The 21,015-nt window shown below is 45.2% G+C and overlaps 3 protein-coding genes across 3 annotated transcripts; 1 reads left to right on the forward strand and 2 right to left on the reverse strand.

Moving 5' to 3' along the window:
- The first annotated feature begins 102 nt into the window (after nucleotides 1–102).
- On the forward strand, nucleotides 103–6,943 carry dnajc16l (DnaJ (Hsp40) homolog, subfamily C, member 16 like). The gene is made up of 15 exons (XM_076014168.1): nucleotides 103–834; nucleotides 989–1,055; nucleotides 1,197–1,342; nucleotides 1,867–2,042; nucleotides 2,291–2,475; nucleotides 2,712–2,816; nucleotides 2,967–3,125; nucleotides 3,212–3,342; nucleotides 3,486–3,663; nucleotides 3,849–4,031; nucleotides 4,138–4,214; nucleotides 4,295–4,375; nucleotides 4,519–4,608; nucleotides 4,799–4,969; nucleotides 5,397–6,943. The coding sequence occupies exons 1-15, from the start codon at nucleotides 650–652 to the stop codon at nucleotides 5,857–5,859; spliced, it is 2,397 nt and encodes a 798-aa protein (XP_075870283.1). The 5' UTR covers nucleotides 103–649; the 3' UTR covers nucleotides 5,860–6,943.
- Nucleotides 6,944–7,298: 355 nt separating this feature from the next.
- LOC142880340 (cytidine deaminase-like) lies at nucleotides 7,299–10,277 on the reverse strand. The gene is made up of 4 exons (XM_076014186.1): nucleotides 10,034–10,277; nucleotides 9,225–9,336; nucleotides 8,270–8,327; nucleotides 7,299–7,718 (listed from the first exon to the last, which is right to left on the reverse strand). The coding sequence occupies exons 1-4, from the start codon at nucleotides 10,206–10,208 to the stop codon at nucleotides 7,587–7,589; spliced, it is 477 nt and encodes a 158-aa protein (XP_075870301.1). The 5' UTR covers nucleotides 10,209–10,277; the 3' UTR covers nucleotides 7,299–7,586.
- A 185-nt stretch (nucleotides 10,278–10,462) lies between these two features.
- Nucleotides 10,463–13,714, reverse strand: LOC142880336 (anionic trypsin-like). The gene is made up of 6 exons (XM_076014183.1): nucleotides 13,613–13,714; nucleotides 13,124–13,183; nucleotides 12,846–12,996; nucleotides 12,167–12,308; nucleotides 10,992–11,249; nucleotides 10,463–10,876 (listed from the first exon to the last, which is right to left on the reverse strand). Exons 2-6 carry the CDS (start codon nucleotides 13,173–13,175, stop codon nucleotides 10,727–10,729), a joined length of 753 nt encoding a protein of 250 aa, XP_075870298.1. The 5' UTR covers nucleotides 13,176–13,183; nucleotides 13,613–13,714; the 3' UTR covers nucleotides 10,463–10,726.
- Between the last annotated feature and the right edge of the window lie 7,301 nt (nucleotides 13,715–21,015).

Consider the following 21,015-nt stretch of genomic DNA (forward strand, 5'->3'; position numbering starts at 1 on the left):
GTGTGGCGGCGGTGACGAACAGGAAGCGGAAGTTGTGTTTCCCCTCCACCTCCAGCTATGCGTAGCAAGAGAAAAGCATTAAAACACAAATGTGTCTCTTACGTTTACAAATATGTTTCAATATCCGTAATTAAATATTTTTTGGAGGGGGGTCTCAAAAGTACATTTACATGAAAAAAGGAATAAAATCCTCGAAAGTCGTTGGATAACGTCTGCGCCTGCGCGTTTGCTAGAAATCAGTCACAATCTTTGGAGTTCAATCGATTAATGAGTGCTACGTTAAAACCTGTTTTCAAAATAAAGCCCCCTTTGCAACGATTCAGTCTCTTGCTTCATCATCGTACATTCCCACACGGTCCAGAAGGGTTTTTTATTGTGAAACCTACAACCGGAAGCTCCATCTTTTTCATGAGTGGGCATAATGATGCTGGTCGTTTTGCATTAGCTAGTAGCGTTTTATTCGTCATATCACATTGACGCTGTGTCCTCTGCGGGTGTCAAAAAAAATTAAATCATGTAACGTCAACTCAATACTTTTCTTTTGATAAATCGGTCCGTTTCCGGCCCGCTTTTTGACGCTAGTTCAGCGAACAGGCCCCGGTAGCTGTAAGTGTGGTCAGCGCTTGGACGAGGATAGCAGCTAGCGGTGATGGACAGGAGAAGCAGGGTTAAACCAAGGATGTCCCGTGTGACGCTTGCCGTCTTTTTGTTCGTACTGAGTTTGCAGTTGGCTGATACCACTACCGAAAATGACCCTTACTCAATCCTTGGTGTCCGTCGCACCGCGAGTCAGGCGGAAATCAAAAGGGCATACAAGAATCTGGCCAAAGAGTGGTGAGTGGTGCGGTGACACACTCAAACACCCCCATTAGCATCATATCTCAGCTGCACTTGCAGCTCCTCGCTGGATCCGCTGTGTTCAGTAACGATATTGTTCAACCTGTTGAAAACCTTAAATTGACTTTTGGTCTTCCTCACCTTTTTAAAGGCACCCGGATAAAAACAAGGACCCGAACGCTGAGGACATGTTTATCAAGATATCCAAGTCATACGAGGTGATTTGACAGGCATCGCATCCTTTTTATGATGTGACGAAACGATATATACAAGTAGAGGTGATTCGGTCTGCAAAGTGTCATTCCCAGTAACATGAGATTGAGAAAAGTACAACCTCCATTTCCTGTCATCCTTTTCAGATTTTGTCCAACGAGGAGCGAAGGTCCAACTTTGACCGCTACGGACAGATGGACGAAAAGCAAACCGCCGGCCATTCACACCACCACGGTTTCAATGGCTTCCATAACAGCTTTTACTTTGATGAGTCTTTTTTCCATTTTCCGAGGTAATTGCATGTAGAGCCCCCCCCCCCCCCCCTATACGATTAGTTTAGTGTCAGTCAACACACAGTTAATTCACAAACTGCTCTCACACACTGCTGCCATGACTAGCACCAACTGACGGTTTTTGGTCTAACAGGAAGGTTTACTATATACTATTGGTGTATACCCTTGGAACATAGTGTTAATGCTGAACACATTGATTTGGCAATTGTCTTTTACTGGGCGTTGAATTATGAACATCCACACACAGACAATCTCTGTGTGTAAATTCTTGACACAGTGGGCAGAGTAGAGTGTGTGCTTCCGCTGAGGATGTGCACCAACGCCAAGAATGAGTATCTATATTGGAGTTTTCTCCTGGGCTGTGTCCTAAAAGGCTGGCATAACCGAGTCGGGAATGGATTAAAAAAAAAAAAAAAAGATTCAAGGGTGAATCCCAATTCCTTCCTTAACCCTGAATTTTAATCCTCAGTATCAAAAATGCACGTTGTTGTCAAGTGTTACCCACCGCCCTCCCCTTCTTCAGGTCTAGGGATTTTACAGACAGCAAGTACCTGCTTCACTACACACAGTTTCTCAGCGACATCCTTCCAGACAGCCACAAAAGGCCATACCTCATCAAAGTGACGTCTGAGTGGTGCTTCGCCTGCATCCACATTGAGCCCGTGTGGAAGGAGGTGGTGCAGGAGCTGGAACCACTTGGTAAGACTGCCCTCTCACCCTCCAGACAGCGCTACTTCGAGTGTCCCACACCATCCCAACTTAAAGTGAATTTTGATCGTTTTGAATATTGTATAATACAAACATAAATATTTGAGAATTTGAATATGATTTTTCTTGCTTCACTTAGTTACAGGTTAGTTTTCAATCGTAAAAACAGAAAACAATTTTGTTTTACTGAAGTACTTTTCTAGTGTCATAGCAATTTTCTGATATGACCATTGCACCAGGTGTTGGGATCGGCATCGTGGACCTGGGGAGTGAGCGGCGCCTGTCCAGCCACCTGGGAGCCCACCGAGCTCCCTCCATCATCGGGCTGCTGAACGGCCGCGTGACTTTCTTCCATCAGGCTGTTGTTCGGGAGTACCTGCGACAATTTATTGAAGACCTGCTGCCAACAAAACTGGTGGAAAAGGTGAATGCGACAGACTAGAATGCACTACCACATGTACATGTACATGTTCATTTCTCACACTACTTTTAATTTTATAATTTATTTTTGTCCAACAGTTTTATTGTCTTCATTTGCCTGTTGCACAGTGTCTATTCTGCTACCAATAATAATAATATTACCAGCGTTAAATGAAACCAGATTGCTCTTATTTAATTTGCAAGAATTTATTTTTGAGCTTTATTCCAATGTTGCTTCAGATCACAGACGACAACTACGTGGAATTTCTGGCTGGTTGGCAGATTGAAAATAAGCCCAACGTTCTCTTGTTTGACCAAGTTCCACAAGTTCCTCTCATATATAAAGTAAGTCATTTATCTAAACACACAGCAGATGCACAAATTAGACTGTTTGCATACAAAGTAGGAAGTCTTCGACTCCAGTATCATATCTACTGCACCCGTGTCTTTGAATGCACTGTTTTGTTTTAAAGCTCTCATCTGCCCACTCTCTAGTTGACAGCATTCACCTTCAGAGCTTACGTGCGCTTTGGCTTCGTGGACCAGGGTCACAAACGCAGTGCTCAGCTACTCCGGCAGTTCAGCGTCAACACGTACGCCCCCAGCATGCTGCTGTTCAAGGAGAACACCAACAAGCCCGTCGATATCATCCAGGTACCAGCAAACTTGCAAAGATTTCAAAGGTTTTTTTCTTTCGACTCCTCACACTTTGCGCACACCTTTTCTACTTATCGCTGCAGGCGAGGGGGATGAAGCGACAGATCATGGACGAGTTTGTCTCAAACAACAAGTTCCTGCAGGTGCCGCGTCTCGTCAACCAGCAGCTTTTTGATGAGCTGTGTCCTGTCAAGCAGTTCCACAGGCGAAGAAAGTAAGACATTTTTATTTAATGGTAATTTAAGAAGAGAAGAAGGAGTCAGAAGAGTGAGATCAGTAGGGTCCATCGTTACGGAGATGACACAGAGGCGTTCCGTTTGGACGTGTGCAGCAGGTGATATTGCGGCTGTCTTGCAGGTACTGCGTGCTGCTGATCACAGGCGAGGAGCAGGACTTCATTGCAGGCAACAAAGCCTTCTTGGAGTTTGCATCTGCGAACACGAAGGACGTTCTGCGCTTTGCGTACGTCTACCAGCGTCACCAGCAGCCTCTCTGTCAGGCTCTGCTGCCTAATCAAGCTGCACTCTCTCCTCAGGTCAGTGCAGAAGACACATGCATCAGTACCTAGACTCACCACAAGGCTCCCACAGTGTGCTCGTCAATAGAAATTGAGCTACCTGAAAGTGAACTGGATTTTTCTGCATGCAAGAATATGCAGAGTGCTTTCCGCAAGTCATATTCTGTCTTTGTACTGAAGGTGCTTATTTTCATGGCTCTCAGGTGGTGATCCTTGAGAGGCGGAGCCAAGCCGGCAAGGTCTTGTTCCGTTCCATGAGCAGCGGCTGGAACGGCAGCGAAGAGGATAAACACAGGCTTCATGAACAGCTGGAGCTGCTCCAGAATGACCCCGCCTACCTCACCTCTGACGCCACGCTGCCGGAGCTCAACAACGAGATGGCCCCTGTAAGGCCGCCGTGGCCGGCTGAGAATCTCAAGGATGATGAAATATTGACCAGAGCGTCAGTCGCTTTGCTCAAATTGTGACATTTGCTTTCTCCCGATCTTGCAGATGCTGCTTATTCAGTGGATGTACGCTGCATATGATTACATCCTTAAAATATATGATGACCTTCTCTACTCAAACTGGTGAGAGATGGGGCGACCTCTGCATGCGACCTGAGACGACCACTAGGAGGCGTCACGCTCACATATTTTCTCTCCTCTAGGCGTGAGATGATGCCCATTCTGTCGCTTATCTTCTCCGCCCTCTTCATCCTTTTTGGCACCGTCATCATTCAGGCTTTCAGGTCAGGGGGTCACCACCTCGTTTAGTTTGAGATATTTTAATTGCGTTCATAGCCACTTTTGTGATCTCAGAGATCGTTGCAGTATCTGTACTCACTGATGGATTTTCTCTCTGTGGTGTTTTTTTTGTATTTTTTGTTTTCAGTGAGCCAGCTGAGAACAAACCCAGGAAGCCAAAGCCAAAGGAGCAGCCCCAAGCTGAGGCTGATGCTTCGAGCAGAGCAAGCACTTCAAGGTAGTGTCAGATGGATTCCCTCATCCGTTAGAGCAGACAGCATCCTAAGAACTCTACTTCCCACGGTGCTAGTTTCCATGAAAGGTTACAGCTCCTCACCTTGTTCCAGGAGCTGCTGTGGCGCTTAAATTAGGGCCAGCTCCAGCTTTTCCTTCCAGTCGATTTAACTTGTCGCTCTATTCATCCGCAGCCGTCCTCCAAGAAAGGACTTTGTGGAAGTGACCGAGCTGACGGACATCACGTACACCAGCAACCTGGTCAAGCTGCGACCGGGTCACATCAACGTGGTGCTGGTGCTCACCAACGCCTCCAAGACGGCCCTGCTCAGGAAATATGCCAAAGAGGTTTTTTCTTTTTCCGGGTGAGCCTGAGTCTGAGCGCCACACAAATATTGTAGTTCCTTCTTACTTTTCTGTTCTTTTCTTTTTTTCTGTTGGTGTTGACATGAAATTAATTGAAAAAAAGTGCTATTTTATCACAATTTCGCACCTTTTAAGCATGAGAGGCCCATTACAGGCAATATTATTGTGATGGATAATTATATATCTCACCTATGTCACCTGCCGAATATAGTTGGTCATACCCTTTGTTAAGACAAGGTGTTTTTTTTTCTCTTTATTTTTTAACTGATATTGCTTTAGCCTGCTTTCAAGGAGTATCCAAAATTGAACAGACCCAATGTTCTTTTTTTCCCTTTTTTTCTTTTTGCATGGGCTTGGTCCTCTTACTTTCCTCTTTTGCCTGTCTACTGTGTTCACTCACTACCGCCAACCATTCCGTCGCTGCAGGACTCAGACGCTTCACTTCTCCTTCCTGAATGCCGACAAGCACCGCCACTGGATGCCCTCGCTCGTCCGCTCGGCCTACGAGGCCGCGCAGGGCGAAGGCCACTCGGACGACGACGAGGAGTCCGCCGACTACAGCGGCCACGTGCTCGCCCTCAACGGCCACAAGAAGTACTTTTGCCTCTTCAGGCCCGTCTTCACAGGGGACGACTCCTCGTCCGAGGCGTCTTCCTCCAGCAGCAGCAGGAGGAAGTCCCGCTCCAGGTCCAGGTCCAGCTCACACTCCAGGTCCCGCTCCCATTCCAGGGAGGACGGAGCCGTACCCAAGAAAAGCTCCAGCAGGGCCACCAGCATAGAGGTTCATCACAAGCTGGACAGGCTGGGACTGTGGATGGAGAGGCTGATGGAGGGAACCCTGCCCAGACTACGGGTGCCTGCTTGGCCCTCTCTCTGCACGGAGAGCTGAGCTCGAGGCCACAGCAGGTGGATCGATGGTGCACTCACTTTGTGGTCTTGCCTTCCTGTTTTTCTCTGTAGAAATATGCACAGCGATGCATCGGCTGTTAATTTCAAGCATTTTTTTTTTTTGCCAGAGTTTGACGCCACACTGAGGGTCTGTCTGCTGAGCACATCGTCTAAAAGTGGAGGAGCTGGTGAGAGTTGATGATCCGTGATGAGTTGGTGTCAGTGACCCTTTAGACGATCAAAGTTCTTAGGATGCCACTTTATGTTCTATTTTGCAGCGTTTTGTATTACTGTAACACACCCACGCACACACAGATTCATGACGAGTTGGTAACTGCACCTGAGGACCTAACGAGTCATAATGTCCTAAAACACAGCACGTGAAAAGGCTTCATTTGATGAGTTTGTTGCTTTGATTGCTGCTTCTGACCTCTGCGCTGCCTGCAACCATCATGCTGCTGGTAAAAGTTGTGGCCAGCCATGCATGTGTGTGTGTTACAGACACACTAGTACTGTCTGGATTTCTTTTGTCTCCGTGTTCTTTTCTCTCTGCATTCTTCAGAATGTTTTCAGTTATACAGCACAGGACAGATGCACTTCATTTTGCCTTTCTTTCACTTGTGTTCAAATACATCTCAACAGTTTGCAGAAGTTTCTGACCATTTCCTGCTGTTGGAACTTGCCTTTTTTGCCTGTAGCTTTTACTCATCCTTTGTGTTTATTTTTTAATTCAGGGGGAAAAAGAATCGATAAATTGTGCGACCTTTCGCTTGCTGTTTTTCTGGCCGTTTGCTTTTGAACCACTGTGTACGTTAATGCATGGAGTAAGTAGATCTGAAATCACTGATGTTAAATGGTAAAGGGAATTTGCACTGAACGTCTCACCCCTCATCCCCTCCTTGAAATAATGTGTTATGGAATAGTTTGCTGCTTTGTGAATAACTCATGTGCCCATTACTCATGATTGTCTTTTTCGTCCTGAACTTAATTTATGTCCATGTCCACGTTTGTCCATGTGTTTAAAATGTAAATTATTAAAAGAAAACCATTTTAAAACAGTTTATTTATTAAAATGATCAAACTACCCTGGCCCCCTCTGGTATTTGCCCTGGTTTGTTTGCCTTATACACATTACGTCCTGCTCCTTTTGGTTGCTTTAACAACTAGACTAACAGTCGTGGAGGGACACAAGTTCAACTGGATTGTGCTGCTGAAGAAAAAACAAATAACTAAAGCTCCATTTCTGCATCTGCAGGGCAGGCAAAATGATGCTTGATGGTGCTTGAAGTAATGTACTGCAGTCAGCAGCCTGAACGACTTCACACATTGCTTTCTTGCAGTTTAAGAACAGACGCAGAAGCGAGAAAACTTGGACCATTTGGTTGTTCAACAGCTCTCCCGTGGCCTTCAGCCTCATAGTCAAAACATAGTCAAAGTACATTTTTTGTCATAATGTGTATCAAGTATTTATTAGATCTTTCTCACATTTGCTTCACGCCGACTTCCACATTCCGACAGTTTTTAAATAATTAAGCACACTTATTAATAGCTCAGTTTACATCTATCCATCCATCTATCTATCTATCTTTGATTAAAGCACACGCAGTTCATTTTCAGCCAACCGTCTTACAAATAACATATATAATAAATATATGTAGTTCTACTATTTGACAATACAACTGCTGTCCCATGCAGTCACACATTAATCTCTGCCGTACACACTGGTGGTCATGGTGGCTCAGTCACTTTGATCATGAACAGATCCTCCGGGCCAAAGGAGTTTGGCAGCAGCTCCCTCACCGTCATCTTCTTGCACACACCATCAGTTTTCGTCAGGTACACGTCCCAGTTTGGACCAAACTGAAATTGATGTTTTATAATTATAAAAAAAAAATAAAGCCGTGGTAAATACAAAGGTCAAGCAGGCCTAAAAATAACAACCTATTGTAACTGATTTGGTCCAGCGTGTTGTAAATACACACTTGCAATCATTTAGTGGGCATTTAGAAACAGCATAGAGACACATAAGATGTGAGATTAAGTGATTTTTTTCAGCACGTTATAAGACCTTTGATGTCTACAACATACATAGGATAGAATATGTAACATAACAACATGAATGAACCCGTTCAGGGTTCCCAGTTTGACTCAGACAACAAAAAAGGCCTCAGTCGAATAAATTCAAGGTCATTGCGTCAACAGCTGTTAAAAGCAAACAGAAAAGTATTATTTGGGATGGGATCAAGGTTCACAACCTCATGTTAAACACGAGCCGATGGCCATATTTGGGAACATCCACTGGTCAGACCGTTCCCATATCAGCCTGCCTTCATTGACTTTCTTCTCTATGTTGTCTGGTCAGCACTTTGAGGGACATAAACCAGGCAGAGATTCAATCGGGACAGCGTTACCTCTCTCATGAACTGCCTGCAGCCGCCACACGGGGAGATGAAGTGATCCTTCAGGTCACTGCAGAGAAGCAAGGAAACAACAGTGTGTGAGGGAACGCTCCAGCTTTCGCACCATTCTGGACTTTGCTGTGGAGCGTCAGCATGTCAAGACGAGAACATTGCCCCAGGCCAGGAGGTCACGGGGGGTATTTAGGTGGAAAAACACAAACACACAATAGCATCTTCGGACACCTGGAGACGCGACATGAGCAGCATGGAGACGTGTTGTTTATTAAATTCATGTCACAGACTTCTTGTTATGTTGTCGCCCCTTTCAAATTCTGCCCCCTTCCCAGCTGAGGTCATTTACAATCCCCTGATGCATATTTTAGGAGGTGGAGACAATCAAGTGTAGAGCTGTAGAGCCAAAACTTACAAAAGTACACACCTGTTTTACATACTACACTAACGTTTTTCTTTTGTGTTGCTGACTGTCTTGTTTCATTGCTAAAGATTAAACCGCTGTCTTCCAGTGTTTGACTCTTGCGTTCCCTAACCGTTGTTTTCTGTTAACTTCGTCATCCATGAAACACCTCAGTTGGCGTCACTTCCTCCCATGAAACTCCAGAATGGTGTTACGGATTTATCAATATGTCACCAGAGGGTGGAGTTCCAGCTTCTTTACATGGCTGTCAGCGTTCTCTGAGATTATTGGAAGAGAGTGTCCCATCTGGTCCTCACCCAATCACTTTGTCACCTCTTTAATACCTTCCCTGCACTTTCGAGAGGCTTTAAATGCAACGGAGGACTTTTAAAATGTTTGTGTCATCCTAGGAAGACGTGCACGACGTGAGTCTGTCGTGGTTGGGCAACACAGGAACCTTGCTTGTTTGTGCAAGGGCCACTAGATTGCTCACCCTTTACAGTTCAAATGGTCAACAAATAGGTCATTGACGCAAGTAGATGTGAAAGTTACCTGGCAATTGCAATGGCTCTGAAGCTCCTGTGTCCCTCAGACACCGCTTTGGACATGGCGTTCCTCTCGGCACACATTCCCAGGTTGTAGCACGCATTCTCCACATTGCAGCCTGCCAAAGGCAGGGGAGAGGTCAGGCGACCGTTCATGCTAATCAAGTGGGTGGGGTATTGAAATAACGGTCATTAAACCACCAGACTGGGCTGTCTGTTGACTTCTGGCATCCTGGTCCAAAAGTTACTCAACAGGCCCTGTCAGCTGTGCCTGAGGCGCACGTAACTGAGCCTGAGGCTTGAGCAAAGTGGACACAGCGAGAAATGTTGTTTGTGCATCACTCTTGACAGCCGTGTAACACTGGCGGACGCTGGTCTGTTGACCGTAAGGACGCTTCAGTAACGTGGTTCGGACACCTGACTTTAATGACATCCAAAGGCTCTGAGACGACGATGCGACGGGACACATGTTGAAATGCAACCTCTAAAAGTTGAACTTTAATCATCTCGTCTCGTCGCTGTTTCCGTGCGTGTAATCATTAACATTGTAAAACAGAATCATATAACAATCACAGAGAAGGTAACTTTAATTGCATGCCTAAATCTTTGAAAATGCATCTTATTGCATTGAAATCCCTACAAATCAGCAGCAGCGGTTGTTATTTGAGTCTATTTGCTAAAAAAAACAAACACAAAAGAGACATTTATATAAAAAGTAATTCAAAAAATATGTTAAATTACAGGTTGGAACTTCTTAAATACAAAATATAACCCCCCAAAACCAGCCAAGTTTGCACAAGTTTGACAGCCAGTTACCTGTGTACACACAGCCGTCAGCAGTCAGCAGAGCAGCTCCCACTCGGAACTTGCTGTAGACACAGTACGCGTGCTTCTTCGCCTCCACGGACTTCTGGATCAGCATCTGGACGGTGTCGTGGGACAAGTGAGTGGAGTTGTGAGTGGGCTCCTGGTCGACCGCGTCGTGCTGCATGCTGACTCTCAGCAGGGGGGTTTCTGTGAGATGTGTGAATGAGTCTTTTCTGGAACAGCTTTGAATGCTTCGCGCAACGGTGTTGGGGGAGGAGAGGAGAGGGAGGGGGTGGGAAGTGGTCAAAGCCAATCACTTGGTTTGAAGTCAGCGACTAGGCAATAACAACTTTGTTGTGTTGCCTGGTGTTTGGGGAAGTTGTCCCCTTGTGCAACTGCTGATTGTTAGGGGTGATTAATAATGCGGCAAACACTTTGAGAAAATATGCATCTTTATTTCGTAGACTTTTCACCTGTGTGGAGAAACTGGGGATCCGTATCGCTGAGCCCATCCCTAAAATGGGATTGACGGCAGTTCCAGAAGGCACCAAAGCACATGAGAAGTATCTAAAAACAATAAAGTACCGTTAGCTGTACTTGTACATGGCTTGACCTGATTTGGTTTTCACTCTCAGACAACATGAAAGTCTTCTCGGTGGCATGTTGTTTGGAAAGTCAGTCACAAAACAGCGGAATCCTTCTTCAGCGGCTCTGGGTGACCCAGTTGATCCACCCGATGTAGTTCTTAACCTTGGTGTAAACGCCAGGGTAGTAGGCGTAGGCGCAGCCGATGCCCCAGGACACGATTCCCTCAAATTTACCATTGCATACCAGAGGTCCTCCAGAGTCGCCCTGATGAGTTCAAAGTGAAAAAAATAAATAAATAAATAAGTGTTGTGTTTTAGTTGAGTGGGCGCCCACTGCTACTGCTGCTGCTGCTACTCTCATTCACCTCGTTGCTCCTCACCTGACAAGAGTCCTTTCCTCCCTGGAGGGAGCCGGCGCAGATCATGTTCTGGGTGATCCTGAAGTAGTAGTAGTACCAGCAGTTGGGGAAGATGTTCACGTCCACGGACCTCAGCACGGGCGACAGGCTGTAGCTGTTGAGCCAGGTCACGCCCCAGCCGCTCACTGTGCACCGCGTCAGCTCGGCCAGCGGCGGCGAGTCGGCCTCGGGCAGCGACACCGGCTCCACTCTGGCGTTGATGACGGCCGGACGGTCCAGCTGAGTCAGAGAGGAAATATGTCACCGGCAGTGTCATTTCAACTGTGACTGGGTGGAGGAGGGTTGGTTTTCCTCTACTATTTAACTCTACTATTGACTGATGACTCATGGGACAAAACACAGTGATAGTGAGACTAGATTAGAGATTAAATGGAGTGACAACAGTGACGATGAAGGTTTTCTTGCTTATAAAATGTGCGTAAACAAGGAGCGTTGAGTCCAGGCTCTCAGTTCCCGCAAGTGTCACTCTGAAGCTGGTTGGACAAGTCAAGTGGTCTGACTTGTGGTCTGCTCTCAGGTTTCTGGCCATTATCAGAACATTTCTCCCCCTTTCTTGCTGTATCTGAGTGCTCTTACAACCACTTCAAGATATTAAATAAAATCTGACTTTGGCGACTCAACCTATATAGACTTTTCCAAATGTAGCATGCAGGAAGTTGCAGAATTGCTTGTTTGTTCTGTGTAACGCCTTCTTTGTCCTTGTAATTCGTAACTTTTCGGGGACGTGATCATCTGTGACAATGTGTAAGTGTTTGTGTTACTTGAAAATGTTGAAGCAGGACGCAATGACGCACGCTCATAATCGAGAGACACACTAATCGTGCCTCTAACGTGCACGCAACTCAGGACAGTGGTAATAATGTTTGAATGTTATCGGGCGAGGGAGCAACTGTAACTGTAACTGTTACTGTAACCATCCGTAGCAATTCCAACCTTGTTCATGCTGAGAATGAAAGCAAAATAATCTGACTGAGAAAATCTGAGAGCATGAAGTAAAAAGATTCAACTGTTCATTGGCGGTGTGCCGTTCCAGGTTACATGATGTCATTGTGGCTCAGTTCGTCCAATGACATTTGGTCACGACAGTCAGGACCAGTCACAAAAAGCCACAGCTCTGTGTCACTTCCATCCATCACCTTGATCAGCATGATGTCGTTGTCAAACGACCAGTGTCTGTACTGGTAGTGCCTGATGACCAGGGAGACGTTGAACCTCTGCTCGAAGCCCTCCACCTTCACAATGCTGTGCTCCCCAAGGACCACCTGCATCATGTGACTCCTGCAGAAAGTAGAGGTGGAAAGAAAACCCAATGTAAGCGTTTGACAAATGTCGGAGATATTTGCCATTTTTGTTATGTTGAATTATTTAGTTTAGTTTTGGGTTGATCAATATCCCGTCAGTTTGATCATAATATTTAGCATTATTTGAGTTAATGTGAATACTTATTAATCCTTCTATTTTTAAGGTATTTTACAGCTTGGGCACAATAGGTGATCTATATACTATATTGATTTACCAGCAGCCATCGTTTCGTTTGCTAGAAATGGAAGAATAAATCAACAAAAAACTTCAATTCTTCGCCAAGACAATGGACTCTGTAAGTAGATTCCTTAGTGGCAGTTTGATTTGATTTTTATTAATCTGATGACGTTGGTTCAGTTTGGATACCAAGGACGAAAGCAGAGAAAATGACAAATGGCCACTACAACAAGGGAAGGGCAGCAGGGGAGCTCAGGGAGCTCATCCACGCTAAAGGAAGACAAGCCCGAGTCAGGCCTTCCGCGGTCACGTGACAGCGCGGGTGCAGCCACTCACGGTCTCCAGCAGTGGGCAGCAGACACCACCCACTGCGGGTGGATGAGGGTGCCGCCGCAGAAGTGGAAGTTCATGAAGAGGAGGGAGGCCTGGTGCTTGATGGAGTAGGGCTGCACCTCCCAGCCGCCGATGATTCTCTCCCCGGTCACCTCTGGGAGCCGTAGAGCAAAGATTAAAAACCATCAAAAGGCAACGCGATGCTGACTCACATTTTTTTCCCCGCTCGTTCCGTCGAGTCGTCCTGTGTGTTTTGTGCCAACAAGAGGGAAGAGACTCACCCGGCACCGCCAGCAGGAGAAGCAGACAGAGCTGGCAGCGTGGGGCTGGCATCCTAGCGGCTTCATGGCAGGAGAAAGCGGGAGAGGACGACGGAAACAAAAGAAGAAAGAGAGTGAAAAAAAAATATGATGAGGATCAAAGACGAAATGATCAATTTTGTTTGGAAATGATATGACTGACATGGAGGAGTAAGAGATGCTCACATTTATGCTGTGGGTCTTGAGACACCTTTTGTGTGTGTGTTTTTTTTGTTGTTGTTTTTTTTCTTTGTTTTACTTTTTTTTTACTATGCCCACGAAAAAAAAGCCAAATTAAAATAAATGAAATCTGAAATCACACACAGACATCTAAACGTCTTAATGCCTCAGTGCTCTTTACCTCCAAACTTCAGTAACAAGATTAACATTAAGATTAAGAAGTTTTAAGAGATTTTTTTTTTTCTTCGTCCATAATAATAAACAAACAAAAACTAAGGGTCAAAAACTCACCTTGTCAAGATTCAAGTGTGAAGGAAAACAAAAAAATGAGATAAAGTCCAGTGTCCACACACTGGCACGCGCTCTCACACACTCTGCTCATGCCGGGACGTTACGGTAAAAGCCTGAGACCTCTCCGACCTCCTTTATATCCTTTCACTATCCCACCGCTATTGTCGGCCCACGCCATTGTCAACTTTATCCAAGAGTCTCACACACATGGAAAGGAGGGCGTGTGACCTAGTACAAGACAAAAAAAAAAAAAAAAAAAGACAAAAAATGTTCTTTCAAAAATGTTGTCTCTCCGAAGCCTTTGTTCTCAAAGATTTGTTCTACCGTCTGCTGCCGAAGGGAAAGTGAATCTTCACGACAACAGGCCGACTTGTTGCTGACTTCTTGACTGACGGGTAGAAATATGAAACAGGAAGCTGTTGGATGAATTTTCTTCACAATGTTATTTCAGGGACCTAAAACTTCCATAATAAATCACAGTCATTCGAAAACAACTGTCCATCTTTGAATTGTAGCTCTCTCTTCACTTTTCATAAAGTCTGGTCTAAAACGCATCCCTCTAATTCAGCGCCTTGTGATGTCACAAAGGGCAGTCTTACCACATCATGTTGGTGAAGCCTAGTGAGGTGTTTCTTCTGTCCCGTTGTCCCCTATTGAACTCGCAGAATAGACAACAAAGTATACACTTTTAGCAGGAAGCTACCACTCAATTTATTTATTGAAGGCTGTTAACAGAGGGCTATTATCACGATATGAACCCTTTCAGTGACTAATACTCTCTCTAAACCCATCAAAGGAAACAGTGTCAGTCTTTCTTCTTCTTCACCTTCCATTTTACGTGTTTTGAGTCACGTTCAGGTTTTTGCTCTTGTCTCTGTTTTTTAATACGAGCCCTTTGGTTTTGCTGAGCCAATGCAGTCTTTCCTTGTGGAAAGGTGAAAGATGATAGGATGCTGCGTGTTCCCTCAGGTGCAAGGCTAAGATGACAACATGTTTTTGTGTGTATGTGTGTGAGTGTGAGAGTGTGAGAGTGTGACAGAGACTGATAAAGTAACACAGTCTCTTCCTGCACATGCAGTGTAGGTGTGTAAGCAGCATGTCTAAGACAGGCACGTGTTGCTATGATGCAGTCAGTGTATGTTGTGAAATTTGCTTAATCCATGATTTTTTTTTGTGCTAATATGTCAAGAGTGCTATTGTATAGAACTTAAAAAATATATGTTTGTAACCAGATTCATCTTAATGTGACGTATACAAATTATTTTGGCTTCAGCTCTTGCCTTTTCAGCCATTGGTTGTTTATTCTTGTTTTGTTTTTTTCCAGCTGCCTGTAGCCAATGTACATATTTTCTCCTGACCTTTGACCCAAAAAAAAAGACAATAAAATAATTATTTAAAAATGATGTTGTGCATCACGCAACATGAATAAATGCAAATCTCAGATGGTGCAGTGACTCAGACTAGGTGGTAAGAGTTATTTTTGCATCTTGAGAGCTATGACATCTCGAGGTCAGAGAAATCCTATTGCATATAAGGCCTTTAATTATTCCATATTTACATTGCATATTCTTGATGTGATTTGTGAGACGCTAAAACCTGTTGTGCCAGATGGAACGTTTCCTCAGCAGTTAAAGTGTCCATCTGTTACGAGCTGAAGTTGTTTTTAGAGGTGACTGGGAAAATTCTGTCACACATTCATCACATCACATTCACCTGCACCAGTCAGATCTGTTACTGGGGGTTTAAACATAGGCAGGTGTTACGGCCCTGCGAGTGTTTAACTGACTTTTTCAAAGCCAAAAGTAGGGAGACAAGTGAAAATGAGTCCCTGTCCATGTGCACCAGAGGAAAAGTCCTTTAAATCTGGGAAGAGAGAGGGTCAAGAATCACCAATCCATCCACTCAGGGGTGTGTTGGGGTCCATCCCAGCTATCATAGTGTGTTGGCGGGGTAAAACCAGTTCACGGTGAGGTCAGCACGCTCACACCTACAGACAATTTTAGAGTTGCCAGTCAGGCTCACGTGCATGTCTCTGGACTGTGGCAGCAGGGAGCCGCAGGACTCGGAGAGAAGCCCCACAGACAGAAGCCAGGGAGAACATGTAAACTCAACACAGAAAGGACCGAACCCAAACTGATAAAACCTTAACAGCCAATGAAAACTGAGTCCGATGGCGCTCCCCTTCAAATCTCTGAAACAGTAAACACATCCGCTTAGGGGAACTGACAAAATCCAGGTTGAAGCAGAAGCTAAAATATAATTTTGGCAGTGAGCGTGAGTCAAGTTTGCTCTGTGTTTTTCATTTCTTCTTTTTTTTCCTGTGAAACATAAAACCTCTATCTGTGGATCTCTGGTCCAGGAAACACCTGACAGCAAGAGGCCGGACAAAGGTGTCTTTCCCCTCCTGGCATGTGAGCCATCAATTATTCAGCCGCCTCTAAATGTGGGACAAGGGGAGGTCAGACGAGATTGTCCCCCGCTGCCACGAACGATGATGCTGACTCTCCAGAAGGCTGACGATTACCATAATAACGATGGTTATAATGATAATGATGATGATGATGATGATGATGACGACGACGATGACTTGGTGGATGAACACGAGCTGATATCACCGCAGACGTTCGGTTCAACGCCGGATGATTCAGGGTTGTACAGAGGATGGGCTGTGCTTTTCAGCGGCACCTCTGTGTTGCCATGACTCAACAAGAATCTCCCCTTCAACAAAGGGGACACACACACACACACACACACACAGACACACACACACACACACACAGGAGATAAGCCTGGGTGGTGACACGCGCGAAGCATGCTGATACAGTATAGATGAACCTTCTCGCCACAGTAACCCGTGTTGCCGTGGCAACAGAGACAGTGTTGTGCTCACGCTGCTGGGATGGCAGGCGAGGCGTTCGCTGGCAGTTTGTGTGAAGGTGAACTTGGAGCTCTCTTATTCTTTTCTATCGACGCTGCTGTGCCGGACCTTGGTTTGGTGCCACGTGTCATGACGATGAAGGACTACATTCAGAACTTTTTTTGTGTGCGTGGAAAAATAAGAGAATGTTTGAGATGGCTGTCTGTGTTTCAAGAGGAGGGTGGAGGCCCTGGTGAGGCCAGCAGACTGAAGCTCCTGTTACTGCTCCTGTCTGACTGCAGTGGTTCAGATGCTTCCATGGTGATTACATGGTCAGTTTTTGTTTTTTGCTGCTGACCCTTTTGATGGTCCACAGTGAGTAGATCTTAAAGACCTTAAGGAAAATGTTCAATAATGGGTCACTTGGCTGTTTTGTTTTGGTTGACTGGAGGCGAATAGGATGGGTGGAAGATGAAGGGATGGATGACTGGGTAGTTGGATGTCTGCTTATATCCACCTATCCAATTTGGCAGTGATGTAGGAAAACCTACGACATCTGAAGGACAAAAACCTTGAATCAGAAGGTGGTTGAAGGCGGCTGGTGAAGAAAATGCCAGCAGCTCTTTAAAATCATCAAAATCTTTGAATTTATTTCACAACTCCATTGTCCACAGAAAGGAAGGGAGAGGCAGAACCTCTCACTTCTGTGCAGCATTAGCTTGCTGTGGCTAGCTGCTATGCACTGCAGTGTTCAACTGAACTTTTGGCAAAGCTTGTCTTTATTAACACACAAGAATGTTCTCCTAGAAAAGCCATCAAGTTGTTGTTTTAATGTGAAAATGCCATCCAGGTCTGACAAAATTGCAACCACAAATGCATCAGTGCTAATGTTGCTAGCGCAAGCCCTTGTTTACACGTAGTAGCTTTGTGGTTGTCTTTTGCCAGCAGCTTGGAGCTGTGTGTGGACCAGTCTCCTGGTACTGGTACGTGCTGTATTTATATAGGATGGAGAGTGACTTTTAGTGGACTGCGATGAACTGTTTGTTTATTTTATTTTATTTTTTTATTGGAGGTTAGCAAGATAGCTCAGAGAGATTTTAGGGTTGATTATTTTTCACTTGGTCACTCAAATTTTAACACAACAACCAATGAATTTTTTTAATCCTTCATAAGACATATTACTATGAATTTTGATAGAGGTTTTGGTCTTAAATTGTTTTAACTCATTACGCTGCCAAATTGTCATTAGTTCAGCTTATGAATACCCTTTTACACACGTACAGAAAACACAGAGGATGTTGTGACTGTGTGAAACTGTAAATAATCCATCGGGCGCCTGTCATGCCTCTTACTGTATAACCTGGAGCCAATGTACAGCGATTACATAAGTCAGTAAAAGGGAGAGTCCCCCCCACACACTTTACAGTGACGCTAGAAGGTCAGGGTGTATAGGATTACTTCTTTTTACGCCGCCATCTCTCAGGTGACAGAAAACCGCTAATTGTTGAGCCTGGTCAATGGCCTTGAAGAGGGGATTAGGAGGGGCCTCTGTCTTTATGTTCCCGCCTTTGTTCAGCCAAGGCTGTCCATGTTTTATAAGACGGCGCATTTTAAATGTGTCTGAAATCCAAACCCTGTGGAGGAGGGGCGGTTGGTATTGTACAGTGGAGGACGTTATGGATCAGGGAATGCAGGAGATGAGATAAAAGCGCAGAGCTGCGATCTGGACATTAGGGACGTTCAGGGTGACAGCTTTTGTGTTTCTCAACTGTCATGTGACCCGATTTATTTTGTTTTCAATGCAGGCCGTGCAGGGCTCATATTTCTGGGAGGTCACACGGCTGTACCGAACTCCATCGGCTACATCACAGCCCTGTGGAGCACCAGGAGGCTGACGCTCCTGTGGCGAGTTCACAGGTACTGGCAGCAGAAACACCGGGCGAATCAGAACAGTCAAGAAGACAAGTGAGCCAAGTAATGATCGTTGGTGTCGTTCTGAGCTGGAAATGAAAACAAAAACCCTCGCTGTCACAATCTTCCCTTTTGGAAAATGAAGAAATACCAAAAATGTTTCTTTCCAATAGGCTACAATGCAGCACGGCTGTTTTGTTTGACTTCAAGATGAGGGATCAGACAGATTGAAACGTAAACATTTGCACAAAGTGACATTCTCCTGGCATTCTTTCAGTGGGAACTGTAGGAGCCACTGTGTAGAAACTAACTTGGCATGATTTCGTACTCGGAGCAGATGGTCCCACCAGATGCCTGAAAGCAAACATCCAGTCTGCGAGCAGGTAATGTCGGAACGGCTTTGCCTGAACGTGACGCAAAGTAAACCTGCGCACGGGCCACTGGGAAGTCAAACAGCACTGAGACTCGGCCGAGCCACATGACCTTGGCACACCAGCAGCAGCTGTGCATGCGTGTGTGTGTGTGTGTGTGTGTGTGTGTGTGTGTGCGTGCATCTGTGTGTGTGTGTGTGGATCCAGGAAACGGGCCATATTTCTGCTCTAATGCCCTGCTCTGCACACTGACCATTGCTCACAGGTTGACAAACGCTTCTGGCTTCACGGCAGCTCCTGGTTCTCACTCTGCAGCTCAACTGAATTCAGTTCGCATGCAGCTCAGAGATACTAGACTATGGAAACAATTTTATCAGCTAAATTACATGGAAATTCAATTAAATGCATGACATTAAAATTTGATAGGAATGATTTAGGAGTGTCACTATATGAGCAGGGCAACTGAATTGAAAAGATTTCAAGTCATTTTGCTCTCCAACATTTCTCTAAAATATTGGAAAGTAGCTACGAGGGAAGAACACGTAATATATAACATCAAACAAATGAAGTATCGGACCATCTGACTCTATATGTCTCCTGGTCAGCAGATCTACCTAATAATTGTTTTACCATCCACTTGAATTCCGCATCACATCTTCTTCTTCCATCCCAACGCTTCTTCTTCTTCTTCTCGGGCCCGGTCAGAGCTGCACGTGTTCAGCTCTCCACAGTGCCTGGAAAAAACACGAGCCCCTCGCTTCTCATTCAGTTCAATTACATTATTAATAACCCCGGCCATGAAATAGGCATCAGGCTTGGTGCTATGGTGCTTTTGTCACAAACCCCTTCATCATCGATCTGCCACTAAAATAAATAAGAATAACAAAAAAAGGTTTATCCAATTTACTTTTCCCAGAACATGACACTGTAAATTTGTTCCCCTCTGTTGCTCCTCCACTTGCAGGCCCCGATGGTGCTGAACGAACACGTCTCGCTGGCGCCTCCTGCCTGAACGCGGTGCAGAGCTGGACAGGGCTGACTGTGTCTGGTGTCTGGGTGGAGCTACGGCAGTGTGGAGGCGGGAGAGGTTGGCTTCATCCTGAGAACCGTCACCGTGCCATTTGTTTTCATCCTGGACTCACATCCAGCATTTGATATTTCAGTGATACCGTGGCCCAGCCTGCCTCATTTAGAAATCCCCAGTGTTTTGGTGGTGTGAGTTGGGTTAATGCAGAGATTTTCATTTTCAACACCCTATTAGGATTCTTCAACACTGAGGTCATAAAGAGTCTGGACGCTGCTCTCGTGCCTGTGAGCTCACTGGAGTCGAAACAAAATGTCATTTTTGTCTGACGTGGTTACCTGAGAACTGCTGTTTTAAGGCCAGAGTTAATGACACTATCACAATAATACTCAACATTGCAGGCTGACCAACTGATATGGCATCAGTTTGGACTTAGGCAGGATGGACGTGCATGAAATCTCAAATCTCATATGTATATATATATATATATATATATATATATATATATTTGTATTTTAATTCACAGTGCAAGTCGATGGTGTCACACTGTCACCTGCTGATACATATGCTAACGTGGATAAAGGGGAGCACCGACACATTTTTCCCTCGTAATTAATAACTTGATTCCGCCTTAACCTTTTTTTTTTTTTTATGTGAGTGGGAAATTACATGAAATTTCAACGTCTGCTCTACTAGTAGGCTGAATTCTGCCTTAGGTTATGAGCTGAATGACTAATTAAAATGTGCTATATTTAACCCAGCAGTAGGCAACATTGTGTGTTTCCAAGTGGGAGCAAGAGACTCTGTGAGTTCAGCCGTCCTGCCGGAGCACAGTCTTGTTTCTTGGTGTCTCCGCTGGGCTTCTCACTTGGACTTCTCTCCTGCTCACAAGGCAGGGTTTGGGTTCCTGGGTAGCGGAGCATCGCCTCACGTCGTGTCGTGTCGTGCCATTTCAACAGATTTAACGCTGAATACGTTGGGTTGCACCTTCCAACAGCATTTTGTGAATCAAAAATTCACATGTGGAGAGCACTGCTGAGGTTGTTTTTGTGACCACACTAACTGCTACTGAGAAGGTCCCATATGATGAAAGGTGAGCCGGTCTGTCCGTCCACGGGGACTGGGTGTGTCACGGCTGCCTCCGATATCTGAAAAGCTGACAGCAAATTGAAGTTGGCTTCGCTGCAAGCTCACATATCACTTTTCCTATTTTTTTGTTTGTTCATGTAATGATATTTGG

This window comes from Nelusetta ayraudi, unplaced genomic scaffold (genome assembly GCF_046127955.1).
Source record: "Nelusetta ayraudi isolate G7.1 ecotype Tasmania unplaced genomic scaffold, CSIRO-AGI_Nayr_v1 ptg000168l, whole genome shotgun sequence".
Taxonomy (NCBI): domain Eukaryota; kingdom Metazoa; phylum Chordata; class Actinopteri; order Tetraodontiformes; family Monacanthidae; genus Nelusetta; species Nelusetta ayraudi.